The following is a 19,969-nucleotide window of genomic DNA, read 5'->3' on the forward strand; positions in this document are numbered from 1 at the left end:
AAACACAATTGAGAAAAGTATCATAAACTCGTATAATTTGTATCATCAATATAGGAAGAGGTTCTCGTAACTGTGAACCCAATCTAAGACAACTAGTATAGGAAGAGGTTGGCAGAAGGTAAAATGTCATGGTAGATGATATAGTGCACAACCTATCAGAGTTATGTGGGATGCACAGAAGCTAACACCAGCAGGAATTACATGAACTGAACAACAACTGTTATTAACAGTAAGCATTTTACCAGAGAAATGAAGTCGTGATGCGACTGTAATCATGGAAGGACTAAGCAAGAAACCTAATACACGAAGCATTATGTAAAAGTTAGAATACGCACCCGGAAATTATGGCAGTAAGTTAAATATTTGTAAATTGGGAGATTGAGTGGAATCTAAGGCTGCACAAATTTCTTATAGCCCATATTAAAATATAGTAAGGAACCTAATACAGTAGGAATTGTGTAAAGATAAACTGTGCAATACAAAATTATGACAGTAAATTAAATCTATATTGCACCTAGATAATTTACCTTGGTATGTTGTGACGGTATTGGATGATCACACTTTGACATAACTGGATATGAAACCCTGAATAAGTACACCTCTAAAAATGAAGGAAAACCGTAAGCACTACGCCAAATTTAATTTATTCAAGAACGTATAAAATTGAATTATGTGATCCTCGTTAGAGGACATGTAGGTAGGCACGCCATATGCAAGCAATGATCTTTTCAATAACTTATGAAAAGAACTAATTTGACTGTGATATATGTGTATCTTTTAACCTTAAAAGTAACCAAAATTATGGAATAGATCAAGGAAGGAGAACCGAGAAGCCCCACCTAGCACTGATCTTTTTTTTTTGACGACTGTGGTAGCAGCTTGTACACACGCATCATCTCCCTTTGGTCTTCTCCATCAGCAAATGAGCACATAGTAATTTAATGAAAGACAGAGGAAACTTGTGAAGAAGAGTGTACAACATGAGGGGAACTGTTGACCATAACTCTATCTAAGATAAGCAATACCTGGATCTGCTCGGGTTGGAGGCATCATGGCCGCCGGTGGTAGGGTCGCCAGCTCCTGGGCTGCGTCGCTAGGTCGCACGCGCTAACTGGTTGCTGGGTCGCCTGCGCTTGGGCTGGGATGCTAGAGGTTGACGTGGCCGTCATCGAGCGCGCCGACAGCCGGGGTGCGCCGTTATGGTTTGCACACTTCAGGCCTCCTGTGCTGGCGTGGCACAGCATCGGGCCTCCAGAATCGGGAGGAGGGAGCGGTGGAGCGAACCTGCTGGGAGAGACGAAGCGCGTTAGCAAGTCGAGGCGGGCAGAGCTGCGGCTTCCCGGCGTCGTAGCGACCAGCGCCAGCGTCGCAACCCCAGGGGGAGGGGTGCGGTGGTGCTGCTGCGGGGCCGTGCAGCCGCGGCGTGTGGCGGCCGGAGGTCGCAGGAGGGGCTGCACTCCGACGGGGGGACGCCGCAGCCTGCGGAGGTCGCAGGGACGGTGGAGGACCTCGGTGCCATCGCCGTCTTTCTTGCTCTTTTTCTGTGGAGTACGGATGGAGGGAAGGGGCCGCCGCGGCCGCCGGCGTCGTAGCTTGGCTGGCTAGGAAGGCCGTGGCAGTGGACGAGCAGCGGCGGGCGCCAGGACCCAAGTGCGAAAATCCGAGGGGCGACGGCCGAGTTGCGTGGCCGCGGAGGGGCGACGGCCGTGTTGCGTAGCCGCGGAGGGCGGACTGGATCGGGAGAGCAGGGAGCGGGCGGTGGCGTTGCGGAGGGGAGGGGAGGGGGAGGGAACATGGGAGAGGCGGCGGCGGGTTGGGTGTGCGTATGGGGAAGGGAGGGAGCGTGATTGTAGGGGAATGGAGCGTGATTTGAGGGGAGGGGAGGGAGCTGACGGCGGGGGACGCGATATCGTACGGACGGGAAGGAGGAGCGATCCAAAAAAAGTCGCACGAAAAAATAGTCTTACTTTTATTCTTTTTAGTTATAGGAGAAAGGTCCTGGCAAGAACATATATCATATATGTTGAGACGTTGAGTTCAGCATTTGACCTGCACGCACCTGCTCACCTTCCAAGGCAGTGTGCGTAGGCAGTAGCCATACCACTGAGATGCCTGTCCAGCACCATGATCGGTGTCGTGCGCCTGCACTGAAACCGTGGGTGATGGTCTCTGCATAGAGCGGAAAATGAACATGTTCACTTTGTGCATCGCTGTGATGGGATGTCATGAACACGTTCACTTGGCCTGTGGAAGGAGCCAAGGCTGCGATGCAATGAACATGTTTCACTTGGCTTGTGCAACAGTGCCAGGGACCAATAATGCGGCTTCAGGATATGTATGACCCCCACATTTCTCCCTTAGCATTATATGAATGTTTCAAGCGAAACATATTGGAAAAACATCATAAAGTAAGGCCAGTTTCAGCCACATGCAGGGTTCCATTTTTCAAAGCAATCTGGAACCGCAATGGCGACATGTACGCCTGCTACTTTCTGCTAATATCATGCACACCAAATCTGTGTTTTACTGCAGCAAAAAGGAGCGGTAAGAGATTCACTTGACTCGCAATTGGAGAACACCATCAACAAAGTCTCGCCTTTCTGCAGGCTTTTCCACCATGACTAAAGTACAATCCTCTCAACAAAGAAAAGGCTCAATCATCAATGTCTCAGCAGTTAAAAGTATCCTTTTTGGTAGACGAGGAAAAACTGGTTATCTCAGTTTATCCCACCATTTTCTACTTTATCCTTCTCTCAACTCATCCCAAACTCCTAGACAGGGAGACTGAGGCATGATCACAGCGTTCGGATGCAAAATCAACTACCAGTCTATATACTCTACAGAGTAAGACGAAGTGCAATTACTGAAATCCTGCCCTCATATTAGACGACAAAATTGCATAAATAGTACAAACTCTCCGCTTCCATTAAAGAAATCTGAAATCCTGTCTTCAGCTCCTCACTGCCAATGCCCTTTCGCAAGTTGTATGATCTTTGGAAGGGAACTCGAGCCACTATAAAAGTATAAAAACACCAGTTCATCGCATGGCGCAGTCCTTCACCAATGTCTGTCCTCCTGTGCTGTTGGACCAAGACAAGAGCATAAGGAAGTGAAGCAAGAGTTCTGATTAATCTATAACCAAGATACAAAGGTTATGCGCAGATTATTCATATCTTAATGCAAAACTAGTGTTAAAAAGTGTGATATCAATATACAGTGCAGCACAAGTGGCGTGAATGCAAACTTGATAGTATCAAACTTCTTCACGTCCTCTATAACACATGCCAGCTAGCAAATTGCTAGATTGATGCATGGACATTTTGGATCAAATCGTGGTTCATTCTAAGGACTTCGACCTATCCTGTTCCCAAACTAAACCATACATGTGGCATGAACGACTGGAAGGACTTACCGATTGACTTTTCCTATGTCCCAAAACATTGGAACTTCCTAAACATGCATGAATGCTCCATGGATTAGGCAGCTTATGTCGCTGTTCATCCTTGCAACTCTATGCCTATATGGAATGCTAGACTGGCAATAGACAACTTCGGAACAGGATACATGCTACTTATTGTGATAAACCACACCCAAACTGTATCCATACAACAACAACAACAACAAAGCCTTTAAGTCCCAAACAAGTTGGGGTAGGCTAGAGTTGAAACCCATCAGAAGCAATCAAGGTTCAGGCACGTGAATAGCTGTCTTCCAAGCACTCCTATCTAAGGCTAAGTCTTTGGTTATATTCCATCCTTTCAAGTCTCCTTTTATTGCCTCTACCCAAGTCAACTTCGGTCTTCCTCTGCCTCTCTTCACGTTACTATCCTGACTTAGGATTCCACTACGCACCGGTGCATCTGGAGGTCTCCGTTGCACATGTCCAAACCATCTCAACCGGTGTTGGACAAGCTTTTCTTCAATTGGCGCTACCCCTAATCTCTCACGTATATCATCGTTCCGAACTCGATCCCTTCTTGTATGACCGCAAATCCAACGCAACATACGCATTTCCGTGACACTTAGCTGTTGAACATGTCGTCTTTTCGTAGGCCAACATTCTGCACCATACAACATAGCAGGTCTAATCGCCGTCCTATAAAACTTGCCTTTTAGCTTCTGTGGTACCCTTTTGTCACATAGGACACCAGACGCTTGCCGCCACTTCATCCACCCTGCTTTGATTCTATGGCTAACATCTTCATCAATATCCCCGTCCCTCTGTAGCATTGATCTTAAATATCGAAAGGTATCCTTCCTAGGTACTACTTGACCTTCCAAACTAACATCTTCCTCCTCCCGAGTAGTAGTGCCGAAGTCACATCTCATATACTCAGTTTTAGTTCTACTGAGTCTAAAACATTTGGACTCCAAAGTCTCCCGCCATAACTCCAGTTTCTGATTCACTCCTGTCTGGCTTTCATCAACTAGCACTACATCATCCGCGAAAAGGATACACCAAGGGATGCCCCCTTGTATGTCCCTTGTGACCTCATCCATCACTAAAGCAAACAAATAAGGGCTCAAAGCTGACCCTTGATGTAGTCCTATCCTAATCGGGAAGTCATCCGTGTCTCCATCACTTGTTCAAACTCTAGTCACAACATTGTTGTACATGTCCTTAATGAGCCCGACGTACTTCGTTGGGACTTTATGTTTATCCAAAGCCCACCACATAACATTCCTTGGTATTTTATCATAAGCCTTCTCCAAGTCAATAAAAACCATGTGTAGATCCTTCTTCTTCTCCCTATACCGCTCCATAACTTGTCTTACTAAGAAAATGGCTTCCATGGTTGACCTTCCGGGCATGAAACCAAATTGGTTCATAGAGACCCGTGTTATTGCTCTCAAGCGATGCTCGATAACTCTCTCCCATAGCTTCATAGTATGGCTCATCAACTTAATTCCCCGGTAATTCGTACAACTTTGAATATCCCCTTTATTCTTGTAGATCGGTACCAATATACTTCTCCACTCATCAGGCATCTTGTTCGATCGAAAAATATGGTTGAACAGCTTGGTTAGCCATACTATAGCTATGTCCCCGAGCCATCTCCACACCTCGATTGGGATACCATCCGGTCCCATCGCCTTACCTTCTTTCATCATTTTCAACGCCTCTCTAACCTCAGATTCTTGGATTCTTCGCACAAAGCGCCTATTGGTGTCATCAAAAGAGTCATCCAACTGAAAGGTTGTGTCCATATTCTCACCATTGAACAATTTGTCAAAATACTCTTGCCATCGATGTCGGATCTCATCCTCCTTCACCAAGAGATGCTCCCTTTCATCCTTAATGCACTTAACTTGGTTGAAGTCCCGTGTCTTTCTCTCACGAACCCTAGCCATCCTATAAATGTCCTTCTCTCCTTCCTTCGTACTCAAATGTTGGTAAAGACCCTCGTACGCTCTACCCTTTGCCACACTTACAGCTCGCTTTGCAGTATTCTTTGCCACCTTGTACTTCTCTATGTTGTCCACACTCCTGTCATGGTACAAGCGTCTATAACATTCTTTCTTCTCCTTAATAGCCCTTTGGACTTTCTCGTTCCACCACCAAGTATCTTTAGCCTCGCGTCCCCTTCCTTTGGTTACTCCACACACCTCTGAGGCTACCTTCCGAATGTTGGTTGCCATCTTGTCCCACATGTTGTTTATGTCGTCTTCTTCCTTCCAAGAGCCCTCTTTGATAACTCTTTCCCTAAATACCTCTGACGTCTCCCCTTTCAGTTTCCACCACTTTGTTCTTTCAATCTTAAGCTTGTTTATCCCTACGGGCACGCACCTGAAAACGAAAATCTGTCACCAAAAGCTTATGTTGAGAAACAACACACTCCCCTGGTATCACCTTGCAATCCAAGCATACTCGTTTGTCCTTTCTTCTTGCGAGGACAAAGTTATCCATGATAAAAAAAAATCAGACAGCGACAGTTTTACTGAGCAACTATTGCTATAAACAACATTCAAGCAGCAGCATAACTTGGATGGAACTACCGAAGTATGACAGAGGAACTTACGTGCACTCTAGATGAATATTCAGAAAACGTGGGTTCTCCTCGCTCTGGGATACTGTTACAGAACCTTCTATAATTTGATCCTGCTTCACCTCTATAGGATCTGGGAAATACAAAATAGTCTGCAGAAGATGACCCAAGATCAATATTATTACTCTAAAAGAACAAGAAAACTGAAATAAGTTCTTTCGTGATGGAAAAGGCCATTATTACAAATCAAACCTGTTGCCAATGGGTTGGCTCATCCTCTGGGGCTGTGGACAAAACTGTATCTTCTGATGATCGTCTCCTTTTCTTCTGAATAATCTCAAGTGGATCCAAATTGGAAGGAAAATTATGAGAGGACTCTGCAGGCCCATTGAACTCCACCTCAAACCAGAAACCAAAGCCATGAATAGGAGCTTCACACAGGCAAAACAGAAATTTTAGACTTCTTATTCAGGAACTTATATAAGACATTTATCATGTGAATTTAGTAGAAAAATATTAATCCTAGACTCCACATATTTTTGCAAGTAGAGTAAACAAGTACAACTGCAAACTTTAGATTGAACTGAAAGAAACAATTAATGATCATAAGAAAAAGGGAGAAATGGAAGGGCAGGCCTGGTGCAGTGGTGAGAGCTGTCTCACTGAGTCACCAGGTCACGGGTTCGAAGCAGCCTCTCCGCAGATTTTACGGGGGGAAGGCTTGCCTCGGTTTTTCCCTTCCCCAGACCCCACTCATGTGGGAGCCTCCGGCACTGGGTCTGCCCCCTTTTTTAAGAAAAAGGGAGAAATGGTGCCATCTCAATTTCCTGTATAGATCAATTCTAGTTCTTTTGTCTATGGTTAACAATCAGACATCAGTTGGTACAAATTTAAGTATTATTTTACTTAAAAGATAGATTAAGAAATTGTGCATCTACTCGGCACAAGCTTATAAGAATGCTACGTAAATAAAGGCATAGCAGAAGGTTGCTGATGTCTCCTATAGTTTATTTAAGTCTTAGATGAAGGAGGATGCAAATAAACGGTCTACAAAATGATATGGAAATTAATCTATTCAACTTTAACAACTGCTGTCATTGTAGGACCGAATATGGTGAGAATGGACCAAGTAACATAATAAAAATAGCAGACAGAAATTAGGCTTTAAATGAGTTGACAGCATAACATATAGTGCATAGAGACTAACTAATTTAGTATAATTAATGAGCAAATAGTGTTTGTAATAGGTGTTAACTCAACTAATGGCAAAATACCATTGCCAACATAGAACAAACTAAGAGTGGGGCATGGGAAAACTATCACCAATCGTAGTATGATAAAGATCAACCCACATTTTTTTGTTTCGCAGCTAAAGTCATAAGTGATAACAAATATCGTTACCAAACAGTTGACATTGTAGTTTTACCTATGGTTGAACTTGATATTTACAGAAAAGCAGTTTAAACAGAATCTAAAAGCATGCTACAGCTGAGTAGTTGACAAACCAGCTTAGTTCCCTATATATAATAGTTGAAAAACTACATTAGTGAAATAATCCTGCACCGCCCATTAAGTGAACCATCTTAATTCTCTTTAAGGGATTTGCCAAATTGGCCAATATTGCTCCTAAAAGCCCGTCATAGAAAGGAGCACGTGTGAACGTCGATATAGTAGTTTCAAAAATAGAAAAGATGCTGTGTATTACAAGGATTCATGTCATTCAGCATTAGGTAACATATCACAGTCCTTGAAAAAAAAAACAGATAGTATCATACTATAATACAGAGAAGTTAACATAGCAAATTCAGAACACGGGATAGAGATTATGATTGAAGTCACAGAATTCACCTAACATCATTGACGAAACTTTGTATTTCGTGGTGATAGATTTGAATTCCTCAGCTGTAAAATTATAGCAATCGATGTGCTTGAACTGTACACAGTGTGCACCCCAGGGCATAAAGAATGGGACAAATGCAATTAGAGTTCAATCACAAAAGGCTGTAATGAGTAAATATGATTATTGCTCGACATTTTATGATTCAGAAAAGCTTTACCAAGACTCACCACAGCTGGCCAACTTATAACATTCTCTCCGCCAATTGTTTCAATGGAAGGTTCCTCAGATGTAAACTTTTTGGCAAGTGGCACAAGAGCAGACACTGCAGCAGAAAAGGTTTATGATCAAAATATAGCATCAGAAGCCACCATACAAGATCTGAGTATCTGACAGTACCCACAATGCATACTGAAACTCTAGAATAGATAGGGCAGTAGCTTACTGTTTATGCCATAGACATCACGCCAGAAATCAACACTGCCTTCGTATCTCTCGGGATTTGTTATGGGAGCCATGAAGAGCTATGGGAAAGGATCATGGACAAGTATTCAGCTTTGGACAATGATATATCATAAACCATTGGTTCTCATTCCATAAAATGGTAAATCAAGATTTTGAGCCAGAAACCATTAATGGCTCACATCACATGATATGGCCTTTATATTTGAAACATTTAGTATTTAGAGTTATCAGAGATATTAGTTCTGCCTATGTAAACTAAAAATTAGTAAATGACTTGTACAAGCAAATAGATGAGGTACGTCCTGTAAAAGCAGTGTAACATTTTTGTGTGCTAATTATACCGTAGCATGAGAAGGAAGAATAAGACCCCCAGGCTTAAGCCATTTATCTCTTGCAAATAGGATGCTTGGCAGCATACTCTACAGGGAAAAAAAAACAGAAGAATTTAGAACTGATAAAAGTAAGAGAACATTGAAATGCAATGAAAAGAAACAGCATTGAAATATAAACCTCATAGAGAAGCATATAGCCCATCCATTCTGATATTATCACATCAACCTTCTCCTCAAGGTCGACATCCTACACTGTCAGTTCAACAGCAACGAAAATATAATGCAGATCAAAAGCAAAAGTGTATGGAATAAAAAACATAAATGCATTTATACAATAGTGGTATTAATGAAGAAGAGCAAAAGTGTATGGAATAAAAAACTAAATGCATTTAGACAATAGTGGTCGGACCCTTGGCGCAGTGGTAAAGCTGCTGCCTTGTGACCATGAGGTCACGGGTTCAAGTCCTGGAAATAGCCTCTTGCAGAAATGCAGGGAAAGGCTGCGTACAAAAGACCCAAGTGGTCGGACCCTTCCCCTGACCCTGCGCAAGCAGGAGCTACGTGCACTGGGGCTGCCCTTTTTTTATTTAGACAATAGTGGTATTAATGAAGAAGAGATTACGCCATACCAATATACAGAATAGAAAAGCTTGTTAAAGCATGAAAAAACAATATGCTCACTCCAAATGCAGATAACAACAATTAAACGTAATAGAAAAGGTGAAAAACTTGTTCTAAACATGAAAAAACAACAATGCCAAGTTACCAACATGACATCACATATTGAAGAATGCAATCAGCAATAATAATTGAGAATAAACATAAAATGGTAACCTCACCTCAACACGTCCATGGATGACCACAACCTGATCAGTTAGGTTGTTTGCTTTTACAATTTCACGAGCCTGCATAGGAATTTAATCATTTTTTAATATGGAAATAATATTACATTTCTAGAACAACCACCTTAAATTGGGCCATTTTAGACATATTAACGACAAACAACTTAACACCAAGTAGGTACAACATCAAATGCAGAAAACTACCTCCAAAAGGTGTCATACTATATGCAGTGATCAATATGTTATTCATACCCATGCTCTCAACTCCCATATACGTGCCTGATTATATGAACTGGTAAATGATCATTCAAGGACCTCTTGACAAATTTAACTAAATGCTACTACCAAGTATGTAACTTTCCAAACATGTATTTGTCAATTGAAACTATGTTCACATAGTGGATAACTAACCAAATTGGATACCACAATGAGAACAGTATAAACATAAATTATAGACGTCCACAATAGAGAAAAAGAAATAAAGCATACAAGTTGACATTAGAACATATATTCAGAAGTGACATATTACCTGAACAGCAATTTCACTAGCTTCAATAGCATACACCTGAAAGAGTATACAAAGAGGGAGGGGGATAAAATCAATGCTAGTGTGCCAAATTAATGGGTTAGTGAAAACAAATCATTGCTAGATACAACATTCGCAACTCTTATCAATATTTTTAGTTACCCTAGATTCCTGCCACTATAATCAGGACAAACAGAAAAACAGAACTAGTATGCTAAAAAGGAACAGAACACATACACTTAAACTGTTTCTACCTTTCCGATAGCACAAACAAAATATAAGCCGTATTTTACAACTTTTAGTACTTTCAGTTAGAACATGCAATTGGATTAAGCTGCTAATTTGCAAGCAAAACTAAGTGTAAACTACATTTGGATCAAATACATTGTAAGCTGTACAATAGAATTTGAAATGTTAACTGCTATGTTCCTTCAACTGATACAGAGTGCAATTGATACAGAGTGCAATGTCAAATTCCTTTTACATTATCTAAGCAACCTGAAGTAAATAACTACCAATGAGCAGTTGTTGCCACAAAACATTCTCATAGCTTACTCGCTTTGCACCAGCACGAGCACAGAACACAGAGAGTATTCCAGTCCCACACCCGACATCCAGCACGACCTGCAATATGTCAGAACCCGACACTAAATTTAGATCTCTGAAAAAAATGTGAAGCACTTGGTACATCCTCGGTTTGGCTAGCAGTTTTCACCTTCCCCTCGATAAATTTCTGGTGGCGCATGATCGCTGTGTGGTAAGCATCAGTCCTGACGCGGTCCTGCCAAAAGGAAAACGTCAACAGACGCCATTTCACCGAATCACTGCTCGGATTCAAAACGCGGCGCCCACGGAGTCGACAGGCTGCGCTACTTAGGGTTTATTAGGAGGGGTTTAGGGTACGCAGCTGCGGATGTGAGCATAGGCGCAGCGGCTTACCTTGATCATAGCCTCGTGGATGCCGAGATGGGAGTAAGACTGGAAGTAGATGCGGTCGTGCTCCTCCAGCGGAGCCGCCGCCCCTACCCCCGCTGCCGCGGAATCTCCTGAGGCGGCGGCGGCGGCGGAGAGGCGCGGGCGGCGCCGCCCTAGGGCGGAGTGGCCGTTGAGGTGCGACGGCAGCATGGCGAAATGGTGAGGAGGGCGGAGAGGCGAGGGAGATTGGAGTGGAGATTTCTGAGCGGAATCGGAACGTGCTCTCGGCTCTGCTCTCCTCAACGGTCCGGGGGCTCCGGGCGTTCGGCTCCCTGCGCCGAAGGCCGAACTTGATTAGCTTTGCCTTGCCGGGTGGTTTTCCGGATTTCGGAGGCAGGCTTTTTGGGTGACGAATTGAAATCCACGTCACCCAATAACGATTACTATACAAATATATGAGGGTTTCATGATGAATCTAATAATGCCTACTTAGCATAGCATGATAAATATTAGTATTTTTATGTAAATTTGATCAAACCGGATAAGCTTTGACGTTGCATTATTCTATGATTCCATTCTTTTTAGATAGAGGAAGTACACATCAACCAGTTTAATACATAGTTTCTAAATAAATCTAATAGTAATCAAACTTGTGTTATAATCATTTAGGTATTGATGATCGAGTTGGAAGTGTTTAACTTAGGTGGGCCAATGTTTGAGAAAGTTGTTTTTGGTGCACACCAATTTCATTAGTGGTTTGGTAGAGAACGAATTAGCGAATAAGCTAAAAAAATAAACAAATATAAATCATTTGTTTAAAAATTATTGACGATAATGGGAAATAAGTCTTATCATAGAAAGTATATAAAACTACCATATACAGAAAGGGTAAGAAATACATCTTTAATGGCTACTTAGAGGATGAAACGGAGACCGAGACACCGGTGGTCAACACGGGACATGCTTCTCTCCTCACGCAAAAAAATAGAGGGAGGAACAACCCACGACTCTCTCATATACAGACACGCGCGGTGAAACCTCTCATTTGGCTAAAAAGTTGAAATCCACACCACTTGGTATGTTTGTAGTGTGATTTTAATAGATAACCTTATTACTTGTTTTTATGTTAAACATGACACGACTATCAGAGAGGGCAACTGATGACGGCAATATCGTTTGCTTATATTTCTTTTCAATTACATGTTTTATATAAATTTGTATTTTTGTTAGGTTTGTTTTAACTTGTTTTACTTTATAAGTTTTCCATGTTGTTTTGAGTTTGGTAAGAACAAGTGTGATAGGAACTTTAGCTTTTCTCGTGCTATGAAAAAACATTTATATTTTCCTATTGCTTTGACGTTATAGTGTTATTGAAAAGTATAGGATGAAACAAGATGTGCTGTTAGTTAATATTGAGTTAAAAGAGATAAAACCCTTCAAGGAATCAAACGAAGCACATTGCTTTAGCTAATACACCAGTTAACAACGCAACATGATCTCACTTGATTGGGATTGATATATGTCTCTACCAACACTCCCATACCAGAGTCACCACCAGATTATATTGAATTATACAAAACTAAGGCAACAAGATCATAATTCAGTCCACTCATAACGTGTCCGGTTAGTAGTTTTTGTCTCCCTAACTGAAACCTACTTATTTATGTGTTTGCGTATGTTTCTTATTATCTATTATTTGTTCTTATGTTGCTTATTCAGTAGCACGGTAGTAATAGCAAAGTCTAGATTTATATCAATATATTATTAGAGAGGGTTTGGGCAGCACTAACATATTTGCTATATGTAATTACCAAGCGACACTAGAACAACTTGTCTTTGATCTATACTGTGATTGATAGGTGCTACCGGTTGATGATCAAACTACTAGACAAATTTATACCACGATTAAGTCTCACGTACTATTGAGTTGATTCTATAAGTTCATTGTGTCGTTCATAACATCGATAGCAAACTAGGCTTGTATCATTATCTCCATTATCTAGGGAAAAGTCTATTTAAATATTGACGCTCATTTTATGATTGGCTACATATAAAACTCGGTATTATAGTTATAGTGCTAGTTTTTTATGATTGTGTTTGCCCCATGACTTGCTAAGCTAGTCTAGTGGGAACTTGCCGCAACCAGATTAGCTGAGGACAACGGATCACGGCTGCAGATATGATGGAAAATCAAATCATGTCATAAAAAAGGTAAGAAAACGTAGAGGAATTTGTTGGTAAAGCTCAATGATTAGCGGCCGATGAAGCGATGGAGACCAGTTAACCGGCTCCGACCATCCAACGCACGGCAGCGGGTCCGTGTCCGGAGCCAGGACACGGGCGGCCGCGGCGGCCACGGCCAGCACGGTGCCATGCCTCCTCCCTCCTTCCACACAGAACACAAGAGGGGAGGGTGGCCGAGGCCGAGGCCGACAGCCCCCGTGCCTCTCTCGCGCAGACGCGGCCGCGTGGTTAAACAAAAAGAGAAAATGAGTTGCGTGGCATTCAAAGATCGCCGTAAAATGCCACCGAAAGTTTTTCGTTTCATAAAATACTACTGAAAAATTAAACCGTGAACTGAGAGTAGCATTCTGTTAAAATGAAGTCATGAGAGTGACAAAAGCCTGCGGCACCCCTCCACCACGTGCAGCACCTGCAGGTTGTGCTTGCGCACGTCCTTGCTAGATAGAACTATAGGAGCACGCGCTAGGACGTGGGCTTGTAGAACCGCTGCACCAGCGCTAGCAGGTCTAGCGGTCGGAAGCACGCGTCTAACGGCAGGTTCCGACAGCTAGAAGCAGCGCATCGCCTTTCGCCACCGCCGAACCATGACCCTGTCGGTGGCTTGGACGAGACCGACGAGGCACCGAGGATGACGCAGCTGCCGAGGGTGGAGTCGAAGTCGGCCTTCCACTTTAGGAGCACGCCATCGTCAGTGCCAGCTCGATGTGGAGGCGCCGCAGTTGAGCGGAGCACCTCGGAGCGCGAGTGGTGGACTGGTGGGAGACGTCCATGATGGGCGCGGGCAGTGGCTCAGAGCGTCAGGAGACGCCCGCCGTGGCAGGGGACAGGATCAGGCCGAGCGCTTGGCGATGCTGCCGACCAGGACGCGCGCGATGTGCACGAATGCGCTGCGCCCGCAGCTAGCGTCTGGTGCGGCGGGGAGCCCGGTACAGCGGAGGAGGAGGGCGGCGGGTCGTCGGGATGATGCGGACGAAGACGGAGTCGACGAGCAGCACGAGCGCGTGGAAGCGCGCGCGAGACGAGGGCGCAGCTGCCAAGCGCCTTGATGTCATCGATGCGGTTGAGGACGTCTCGCTGTAGGGCCCTCCTCCTCCTTCTTCATCCCACACAGGTTACGGGCACACGGATAGGAATGCTATTTTCAGTTTATAATTTAATCTTTTGATGATATTTGACAAAAACGTAAGGTATTTTACGCAGATAGTGATATTTCGGTGCTACCGCCAATTTTCTCAACCAAAAATATCCCCCGCGGTTAACAGCTCACCACCTCGCCGGTAGATCTCCCCCGCTTGCTCCTCCGCCTTCCTTTCTCGAAGCCCCCAATTTATTCCCTTCCCCGTAATCCCGCAGCCTTGCCGAAGCCAAATTGGTACTCCTCTTATCTCGCCGCGCCGCCGCCGCTCCATTTCCGCTCTCCCCCAAAACCTCGAAACCCTACTCGCGGGATTCCGCGGGGGCCGCCGCTTGCTTAGGGTTCATCCACTACGGTTTACACCCCATGGCCGTGGAGGAGGCGAGCAGCAGCGGCTGCGGCGGCGGTGGGGAGGAGGGGTGCGGGGCGTGGACCCACGAGCAGGAGAAGGCGTTCGAGAACGCGGTGGCGACGACGATGGGCGGGGAGGAGGACGGGGACGCGAGGTGGGAGAAGCTAGCGGAGGCCGTCGAGGGGAAGACGCCGGAGGAGGTCAGGCGGCACTACGAGCTGCTGGTGGAGGACGTCGACGGCATCGAGTCGGGCCGCGTGCCGCTTCCGACGTACGCGGCTGACGGCGCCGCCGAGGAAGGGGGTGGCGGCGGCGGCGGGAAGAAGGGAGGTGGGGGAGGAGGGACCCACGGGGACAAGGGGTCGGCGAAGTCGGCCGAGCAGGAGCGCAGGAAGGGCATCGCCTGGACAGAGGACGAGCACAGGTTGACTTCTACTTCCAGCTTTGATTCTCCATAATTGCAGTGATGCTTGATAATTGGTTGCTGAATTGCCTGTGTTTCCTCGTAGGGGAAAGCTGGTACTATGTTGAACGTTACTGTTTTATTGGGGATTATGTTAATTTATTATTCTGCATAGCTGTCATAGTTTTTTAAATTATTTGTTTAGGTAGTTTACCTGATGCTCTTGGCAGCGAAACTGGGTGTGAGTACTGCCTACTGGGTAGGGCACTGGGTATGCGAACACCGCACCTTGTATGTCCGGTAACTAGGTTTAGGCTGTTTCCTCCTGCATGAATGTTTATTGGTTGGGCTGGTGACGCACACGAGTAGGGTCAAATTACATTTCAGCAGGTGCATTCCATGCCTTAGGAGCTAGGATCCTACAACCTTATTTTGGGTTTATGTTCATTTATTTGTGCCCTTGTCATATTCCGTTGGTGACTTGGATATACGTTACTTAGATAGTTAGCCGTTGCTGCTAAATGGCTAAGCTGGGTGCCCTGAGGAGTGTCTGTCCGTTTGTGCGATTTGGCGGTTCTGGTATGTGTGTCATGATTCTTTCAGCTGTTATTCACCTATTGGTGGATTAGAATTGGTGCATGCTCTGTTGGGTGGCCTGGAGATTTTGAATTCTGTTATTTAGATAGTCAATTTCTGTTGTTCAACATGTAAGCTCATTGCAGGGACGAGTGTCGGTTTGTGCGTTTTGGCAGTTTTGGTATGTTGTGCATGATTCTTTTCAGCTGGCATTCCCCTCTGGGTGGATTAGATAATATACTGTGAGCTCTGTTTGCCTGACTCAACGCTTGCAATTATTGTAATCTATACATTGATAGTTTGCTGAATAAGTGTACTGTATTATATTGGAATTACATCCTCTGTATGTACTGGTTTTAATTGTATAGGTGATGGATGGTACTAGTGGCACTTTTTTTTTTACTTCTGCATTAAAATCAGTGTTTCCAAACATTGGTTGTAATTTACATAAGCATCAAAGTTTTCGACAACAAAAGCATATTGGATACATCTATCTTGTTCCAGTGCACTATTTTCTTTTGGGGACCAAACTGTCCTCCTACATTTGCTAAATGAACTTTAATAAACTAGTCGCCCATGATATAATTATAAATTATTGTGCCAGACGACCAATGAAAGGAAAAGTCAAGTACAATATAGCTCTTATTTTTCCTCTACCTGACTTGCTTTTATAAAGTTTGAAATTAGGTGTTTCTGCTATATGCATGATTTCATGCTTTTTGGTATATACTCCTGTTTTCTTCCCTCTGTTTTTGATTGCTGTTCTTACCGCCTTCTGATATTTGCTACGTGGCACCTTTTAGAGAATGCTCTATTCAGTATTAACTTGCTAAGTTTGAAGTTATCATGCATTCATATGTGCGTGTAGTGGTGTTGGTGCTATAGGCACCTTTTACAAGTAGTCCTGTTTTTATGTACGACCCCATTGTCGTTGGCTTGTTGATAGTATTTCTGTTAGGTAGATGATAAATTCAATTCAATATACCTCGTTTTGTGTGAGTGATAAAGATGACATTTGTGTGAGCAAGGGTGACAGAAAAAAGAGCAAAAGATGGGTTCCTTTTTCTCAAACAAAAAAGATGGGTCCAACACTTGTGATTTTAATGGTTAAATGACTGAAATTGCATCTGAATGTAATTAGCTTGTTGAGCCAATGTCATAAGGTGAAAATACATACTGCTAATGATTAAGCAGAAGCATTGGGTGGAAGTAGTCGTAGTAAATAGTAGTTACGTTCAAAAACAAATGGCTTGAGAATGCAGCTATTTCCCAAGTATCTGATATCATGCATAAAGTTAAAGAGATGTTTTTATCACTGACATGGGCACACCATCAAGTATTATGTTTCAAGAACAATTCAAGTGGCGACATATCATAGATGACACATTCAGCTTTCTTTTTCCTCCTGAAATCTCAATGTTCTAGGTGACTATATTTAACATAAGTAACTTGTATATTTTTTTCCTCCTGAAATCTCAATGTTCTAGGTGACTATTTAACATAAGTAACTTGTATACAAGAAAGGGGCAGACCCAGTGCCGGAGGCTCCCACATGAGTGGGGTCTGGGGAAGGGAAAAACCGAGGCAAGCCTTCCCCCCGCAAAATCTGCGGAGAGGCTGCTTCGAACCCGCGACCTGGTGACTCAGTGAGACAGCTCTCACCACTGCACCAGGCCTGCCCTTCAAGTAACTTGTATACAAGAGTTGAATAATTTATTTTAACCATTGCTTCTTTCTTCTGGAGACTGGAAATACAGTATAACTTACTCTCAAAAGCTTCATCCACCCAGAGTTTGTATTGCTATTGGAATACTCTTTAACTTGATTTTGATTTTGCAGATTGTTTCTCCTTGGACTTGAAAAGTATGGAAAAGGTGACTGGCGGAGCATCTCACGGAACTTTGTGATCTCAAGGACACCAACTCAAGTAGCTAGTCATGCACAGAAGTACTTTATCCGTCTGAACTCAATGAACAGAGAGAGGCGGCGTTCAAGTATACATGACATCACCAGTGTGAACAATGGAGATGCATCAACTGCACAGGGTCCAATCACAGGTCAAACAAATGGTCAGGCTGCAAATCCTGGGAAACCATCTAAGCAATCCCCACAGCCAGTGAATACACCGCCAGGCGTTGATGCTTATGGCACAACAATTGGACAGCCAGTTGGTGGCCCCCTTGTCTCAGCTGTTGGAACTCCCGTTACACTACCTGTTTCTGCTCCACCTCATCTGGCCTATAGCATGCATGCCCCGGTACCGGGAGCCGTAGTGCCTGGTGCTCCCGTAAACATTGCTCTGATGCCCTATCCAATGCCACCCCCATCATCTCATGGGTGAGGGACACATTTCAAATGCTGCGTGGCGTCTAAACAAAGCCCATAATCTCCCTATATCAGCGTTTAGCGGGTGTGCTGCCATGTCTCAATAAAGCAATACCAATAAACCCTTGTACATTACAAACTGTTGTTACATGTTGCATTGAGGACATTGCAGATTATGTACTTTGTGTTGCATGCAAACTATTTCATCTACACCTGCTCCAAAATCCAAGTGTTTCAGGACTGGTGCTGCCAAGTGTCTTGGTGTGGCAGCGTTTCAGGCTGGATGGAGCTTGCGCTTCAGACAGTATCTGTGATTTGTAACTGTATACCAGCTGCAACAAGAGTAAGATACACCCCCTGTTTCTCATGTCCATTTTACCAAACTGTGTAGCTAGTTAAGTGTTGGTAGAGCATCTCCAAGAGTCTCTGTAAAAAAGATCTCTAAAAACTAGGATTTAGAGGATCTTCAAAATAGATAACCCTCCAAAAAAAACTATAATACCCCCAACAGCCTCTCCATAAATTAAGTCAATTCTCTGTTCATTCCCTATATCTATTGCTTGGGACAACACCGTTCGTTCTTCTCGTGCGCCTCGTTCTGAGCCTTGGTGCGTGCCGCCTCCGTCTCCATCGCCTCGCAGCCACCTACGGAGCTGCTCTGAAGAAATTGGTGAAGGTTTCTTGAGGCTGAGAAGATGGCGATGGGTAAAGCCTGAAGTTCAGCAGTCAAAAGATTTAACCTGGGAAACACATCCGATTTATTTTTGTTGATTATCACGTGTTCCTTTTTGCCAACTCGAAATGCAAGGCTCATAGCCTCATACCACACCTTACTGAAGCCTGTAAATCCTACCTGGACAGCAATGTACATGAAGCAGCACAAGGAGAGCTTGGATTGCCCCGCACATTGCCGTCGTGCTGCTTGGGCGCTTTTCGCCATCTCTGGCCGCTTCCACGAGGTGGAGGCCTCGCTGCCCCGTTCTTGGTCCGCGCACCTTGCAGCAGGGTACGAGAGCTTAGCCCGCACCGGCGTGTCGCTGCTCGGGGACGTCCCGCGCCAGCGCGTCATACGCCGTCTTGTTGGTGCAAGATTCAAGCTCCTCCTGGTTGTCATCCTCGGCGCCCTCTCCGCCATAGCTGTGAACATCGGATGACGGCGCGCGGGGGGCAAAGGCCCAGGTACTCGCGCCGCACGCGTGGGATGCGCGAAGTACGCGCAGGTAGCGGATGGCGAGCGGGTGCCCGCTCGCTTTCTCTAGCGACCGAGAAAGCCGGGATAGAAGACCCGGGATTTTAGACTGTTGGACGTGTTTTATCGTTCAGAAACTCAAAATCGGATTTTAGCGTGTGCCTGCTCTTTCATTTCTGACATCGGTAGCCTTGCTTTGGTGGGAATTTAAATGGGGTAACATATCAGTAAATAAAAATAATGATGTGACATTTACAGTTGGAATTTTGTTCCTATTTAAATGAGGTGACATGTTAGCGAAAATAATGACAAGGTATAGGAACAGGATTTACAAGAGGAAATGAGTTGTGTTTGTGTCTAGATGAAAGTCATAGCGCACACCATTTCCATTGCACTAGAAACTAAGTGAAACTTTTGTTTCATTCCCATGTGTTGGAAACTGAGTGAAAGTCTACTAGAAACATTTCATTTCTTAACACCAGGCAACAATTAAATGCGTAGACCTATGAAATTGTGCGTTGTAGGTCTTATAGTTTTTTTTTTCAATCACCCATTCCTCACTCTTAGAAACTGTATAATCAAATCTAGCACTCGAAATGGCCTTAAGGGTTGTATGGTAAAACATTATTTAAAGTATACTTCTTTCGTCCTAAAGACATTATATAGGATAAGATTTAATCAAACCTTTAAAACTATAAAAATAAATAACTTTTAAATTATTTAGTTGAAAACAAGCAAGCTACATTTGTAGGATTATATTGAAAAACCATAAATTTCATAAACTTGAATAATTCTAAAAATGATATTATAGAACAAGTTAGTGGATTTTTAAACATTTGCA

General features: G+C 43.9%; 2 protein-coding genes across 3 annotated transcripts; one reads left to right on the forward strand and one right to left on the reverse strand.

The window, feature by feature from the left end:
- Positions 1-2,568: 2,568 nt before the first annotated feature.
- LOC136492840 (probable protein arginine N-methyltransferase 6.1) lies at positions 2,569-11,255 on the reverse strand. Of its 2 annotated transcripts, none has more exons than XM_066488892.1 (13): positions 10,929-11,255; positions 10,705-10,770; positions 10,545-10,613; positions 9,993-10,028; positions 9,461-9,526; positions 8,800-8,868; positions 8,631-8,708; positions 8,270-8,348; positions 8,055-8,149; positions 7,836-7,920; positions 6,240-6,418; positions 6,021-6,139; positions 2,569-3,080 (listed from the first exon to the last, which is right to left on the reverse strand). In XM_066488892.1, the coding sequence occupies exons 1-13, from the start codon at positions 11,112-11,114 to the stop codon at positions 3,038-3,040; spliced, it is 1,170 nt and encodes a 389-aa protein (XP_066344989.1). In that variant the 5' UTR covers positions 11,115-11,255; the 3' UTR covers positions 2,569-3,037. The 2 variants fall into 2 exon arrangements, with proteins under 2 accessions (XP_066344989.1, XP_066344988.1); XM_066488891.1 differs by lacking the exon at positions 2,569-3,080 and adding an exon at positions 3,108-5,788.
- A 3,110-nt stretch (positions 11,256-14,365) lies between these two features.
- LOC136492841 (transcription factor SRM1-like) lies at positions 14,366-18,105 on the forward strand. The gene is made up of 2 exons (XM_066488893.1): positions 14,366-15,059; positions 17,454-18,105. The coding sequence occupies exons 1-2, from the start codon at positions 14,650-14,652 to the stop codon at positions 17,953-17,955; spliced, it is 912 nt and encodes a 303-aa protein (XP_066344990.1). The 5' UTR covers positions 14,366-14,649; the 3' UTR covers positions 17,956-18,105.
- Positions 18,106-19,969: the final 1,864 nt, after the last annotated feature.

Source organism: Miscanthus floridulus, chromosome 11, assembly GCF_019320115.1.
Source record: "Miscanthus floridulus cultivar M001 chromosome 11, ASM1932011v1, whole genome shotgun sequence".
In the NCBI taxonomy this organism is placed as follows: Eukaryota; Viridiplantae; Streptophyta; class Magnoliopsida; order Poales; family Poaceae; genus Miscanthus; species Miscanthus floridulus.